General features: G+C 41.4%; 1 protein-coding gene across 1 annotated transcript; it reads right to left on the bottom strand.

Moving 5' to 3' along the window:
- Window positions 1–215: 215 nt before the first annotated feature.
- On the bottom strand, window positions 216–2,635 carry LOC307045285 (uncharacterized protein). The gene is made up of 3 exons (XM_079690831.1): window positions 1,508–2,635; window positions 1,113–1,395; window positions 216–1,012 (listed from the first exon to the last, which is right to left on the bottom strand). Exons 1-3 carry the CDS (start codon window positions 1,879–1,881, stop codon window positions 359–361), a joined length of 1,311 nt encoding a protein of 436 aa, XP_079546957.1. The 5' UTR covers window positions 1,882–2,635; the 3' UTR covers window positions 216–358.
- Window positions 2,636–5,017: the final 2,382 nt, after the last annotated feature.

Genomic DNA, 5,017 nt, shown 5'->3' with positions numbered 1-5,017 from the left:
TAAAAATACCCCTTCCAAAACCAGATACCTTCTCCAAAAACAAACATTTGTCAGCTCATCAGAAGACTATTTGAACAGTCATTACTAAGTGGCACACTAAATACTGACTACAATCATCAATACACAAACCTCAAGCTATCGATATTGGAAACTGAACGGAAAACTGACAAGTTGGGAGAAACAAACTTACATATAGGAAAAACAGAGTCTTACTGTAACTATGCCATTGTTTTTATTGTCTCATTTTCAGAAGAGCACCGTAACAGAAACAAAAGACGAATAGCAATACACTGGAAAAAAATAACATGGGTAAATGATGTAAATCAGCAGTAAAGCAGAGAATGAGATCTATATAACTTTACTGATCTGCTCTTTGGCGTCTGTCTGGCCACATAGCCTCATCTACATCACAGCGTATGTCTTCCCTTGCAAGGCAGCGTGGGAAATATCTCCTTGCGTGTCGACACCACCCTTGACAGGATTCCGCAGAGATGTCCCGACAGCCAGCATTCATTGCGTCCAAAAGGGGCATTCTGTCATGAGGATGATGGTCATAAACCTTCCATCTCCAGGCAGAGAAGAACTCCTCAATGGGGTTTAGAAATGGGGAGTATGGAGGGAGGAACTCCATGGCCATGTGTGGATGAGCCTCAAACCATGCCCTCACGTCACGAGAGTGGTGGAATGCCACATTGTCCCATATGACCACGTGAACCGACCTCACTTGATCCCTCTCTTCTGGTGGCACAAGTCCGTCATACAGGACATCCAGGAAGGCAAGGACACGTTGCGTGTTATATGCTCCCATTAAAGGGATGTGAGCAAGGACGCCTTGTGTCGAGATAGCCGCACACAATGTTATGTTTCCTCCCCTTTGGCCTGGAACAAAGACTGTCGCTCTTTGCCCAATAAGGTTCCTCCCACGTCTCCTCACTTTGGAGAGGTTGAAGCCTGCTTCATCCACATATACAAAAACATGTGGTAATGCATTGCCTTCCAGCTCCATCATTCGCTAAAGAAAATGAAACAAACAGAGGACCGTTTTACATTACTGTAAGCAGTCAGACATACTAAAAATATAGGCAAGCCATCAGTGTGATTGAGGTCCTTACCTGTACATACCGGTGCCTTAACTCCTTCACACGGTCAGAGTTGCGTTCAAAAGGAACCTTATAGATCTGTTTCATTCTGAGGTGTTGCCTCTTTAACACCCGGTCAATGGTTGCAACACTTATAGACTGAATGTTACTGAAGACATCCTGGTCTGCAATTATTCTGGCCTGAATCTCCCTTAAGCGGATTTCATTGTTGGCCACAACCATATCAACAATGGCAGACTCTTGTTCTGGAGTAAAGGCCTTTCGTCTGCCACCAGAGCGGGGTGCTCTTTCAGTTCTATCAATAAATATTTGAGAATGTTATGTACTGTAATATAAAAACAGTGATCGAAACCTACATCAAAATAGAAATGCATGAAGTGCTGTAAAAAAGGGTTACAGTAGCTTACCTATTTTCGTGCCTGAAGATCCTAATAATGGATGCCACTGTTGATCTCGGTATATTGGGCTGAACCCTTTGGCCAGCCTCACTGAGGGACATGCCATGGTTTATGACGTGGTCCACAATAGTTGCACGGGTGTTGTCCGAAACTACTGTTCGCATTGGTCCCCTTTCAACTCTTCCACCACGCATACGTACAGCCCTCCCTCTTCCTCTCTGAACATGAGGGTTCCCTCTTCCTCTCTGAACATCAGCTCTCCCTCTTCCTCTCTGAACATCAGCTCTCCCTCTTCCTCTCTGAACATCAGCCCTCCCTCTTCCTCGCTGAACAACAGGGTTCCTTCTTCCTCTCAGAGCTCCTCTACCTACTCGATCAGCCATTTTGTTTACACAAACATCTTACTGAAGTGAGGGAGGTCTTTTATAGGATTCTCACTAATTACAATTACTATAGGAAATTCATTGATGTCAGCTGTGAGCAATTCATTGACATGGAAGTGAAGTACTCAATTCACCCCAATACAAAAAAAAACATTTCTCAATGTGCAAAAAGGAAAAGACCACAATTACTGACTGTAAAAATGTTGTATCAGCTATAGCTAATCCTCCCCATATGAACATCTCAAAGACCTATGCAAGTCATATCAACACTATTATAGCTTTACCGGCACCATTTAAAAAAATATTTTAAGTACAGTCATGCAAATTCTATCATGTAAATGTTTTCAATGTAACATCATTACTGTAAGGTATACAGTACATTCCATGGAGTTACCTTTTTCAATGGGGTACTGACTGATAACAAGTGTTAATATTTTGCACATCAAGTGTCAATTAGTGTAGCTATGGTCTAAGTTTATGAGGAAGTGTTATCCACTGTGAGAAGATTATTTGTTGTTTTGTAGACATGAGTTACACAACAGATTTTTGATCTTTGTGTAGAGAATTGTAACTTCAGTTAGAGAATTGTGTGATCTGTTTTGCAAAACACTGCTTAGCATCTGCATTTTGTGTGATATCAATGAGAAATGGTATACTGTTGTAGAGAAATGGTTTTCTGTTTCGATGGCTGTGCTGTTGGTTTGATGAAAGGAATTTTGATTCTAAATAGTGGGTTTAGCGATTGAGAAAAACTGTAAAACACCTCTCCTTTATCTGGAGTAAGTTGTTATCAGCTGTTTGTTGTGCACACAAACCACAGGTAGTACTGAGGGAGGAGTGAGGAAGCGACCTCTGGCAGCCCAGACTGATGATGACAGCTTTACAGGCCCTGATTGCAATACAACCATCAATTATTGTGCCCTGCATATAAAAGAAGACAGTATCAAACTCGCTTGGCATCTCATCAAACTGCCAACTAAGGCCACCCTGGCAAACAGCTGTACTTAATAGCGTTTGTGTCATTTCTGCTTTCATTTATTGTGGGATGTTACATCGCATCAGATGGACTATGGTGCTATATAGAAAGGTATACAGCTTAGTCTATAGCGGGGTGTTCTTTTCCTTATACTTTTATAAATGTATACTGATCCTGCATCCCAACTCAATCTCTCTTTCTCTTTTTGAGGCAAATTAAGCATGAAATTAGTTCATAGACATTTTTAATGAAAATTAAGTTTAAGGATTACACTTTATTTTGACTGGTATGAAAGTAAAAGTCATTTCACATTAGTGATTATATGCACTGATATATGTGGAGCAGTTTAATAACTAAATGTGCTATTACAAAAATATAGGGGGAAAAAAACATCTTTAGATACGGAGCCCGATATGAACAGTAACATAACTTCTTTTAAAACGTATGTTGCACACTGTAACACTGTCATTAAACACTCAATATCAGAATACATTTGACACAATCAAGCTCAATTATCAGTTGAAGAGCCAGGCGAAGATTACAACTGATAATATCTTCTGTATAAACCTCTTCCAGCCAGAGCAAAGTTTCCTTCTGTTTTCAAAGAGGACACAAACTTGAGAATAGCCCGTAAGTCAGTGATTAACTTTCTTCCCGTCTGCTTATAGCCCAGCATGCCTCTGGTTCCAATAGCGCCGGCAGTGTGATACATTACACTACGTTCTCATTATGGCCACCTAGGGTTTTCCAACAGCTTGTTCGGTCCGCGGTGAGTCTGCTCTCCCGTAGCGCTGCGAGGGTTGGGCAGCGCTGCTAGCTAGCACCAGGTGTGAGGAGAAACTGGAGCTCCCTTCCTGCTCCATCTCATCTCAGAGCCAGAAACACTTTGTTTTCATCAGGTACAAATCTGCACAAGGAGCTAAATTGGACTTATTTACTTGCACCTGTGAATGTTATGAGAACGAAAACTTTCTTGGCCTCACTCCCACCCTGACTCATATTGCTGTGCTTTTGTCTTCAAGGAACTTTTGACACGCAGAATGTGGCTTTGGTTTTCGATGATTGCGTTCGTTGGTCACTTGTTATGCAGTGTTGATTATAGAGGAAGTGAAACTGATTTTCCTTTAAGATTGTAGTTCTGCACATGTTAAGTAGTCAAAATATAAATATGTAGAAAATCTTGTTGCTATCAAATCAGAATCAGAAACAGGTTTATTACCAGGTAGGTTTACACGTACAAGGAATTTTACTTGGTGTCGTGGTGCATACAAAAAAGAATTAAAAACACAGGTAGAGAACTAGAAAAATATTAATTTAAAAATAATACAAAATATAACAGTATTTACATTGCAATATAACACTACATGTACTGAAGAAAGAAGGTAGTATTTAGCAAAACAAATTAAACTGATATCAAACGCTTGTTTTCAATTAATACATTTATAAATACTTAACCATGCTATACACTCCAAGTGACCATTATGTGTGTTAGTGTGTACTGTTCAAGCTGTGTGTCAGTGAGAATTCCTGGACATGTATTATACTTAGCTATTAAAGCAGCTGTGATTGTATCCGAAGGAGAGGAAGTTGCAGAGGACAACGTAGGTTTGGGGTGAGAGGGGAGCTGTAGCCTCAATCCACAGCATCACCCCATGAAACATGCATGCAATCAACAAGGTCATAGCTCTACCGACGGTTTCCAGCCAAACTCATCCATCACAGGGAAACTGGATCCGCGGGGGGGACTCCATTTTGGCTATGCACGGACCGACCCACCCGCACAGAGCGCTCCATCAGCAGCAGGCTAACACTAACAGGACTGCAGAGCGGCAACACGATACACGATAAGCTCTTTTCTAACAGCTCTTGGACCGGTTCCAACACTTTTCCAAAACCGAAAAGCATTACCTCAGCCCCGATGAGGTGATGACTGAAATGTCAGTGGCTGTAACATTAACGTGACATGGCGTAAAAAAATTCTAAATGAAAACCAAGGAATTGCACACCGCGGGCTGTAATGTTTCAACATGAAACCCGGCTCCCATTAATGTGGTGTGTGTTTGGAAACGAAGAGCGCGGCTCATTTGATGTCCAGCTCGCTCGCTCCTTCACTTTCAATGGGTGGAAATCAATTTCAAGCAGTAACGTAGACATCTTGGT

Source organism: Notothenia rossii (genome assembly GCF_949606895.1).
Source record: "Notothenia rossii genome assembly, chromosome: 6".
Taxonomy (NCBI): Eukaryota; Metazoa; Chordata; class Actinopteri; order Perciformes; family Nototheniidae; genus Notothenia; species Notothenia rossii.
The sequence above is the reverse complement of the archived record's forward strand: the minus strand, read 5'-3'. Positions and strand labels throughout refer to the sequence as shown.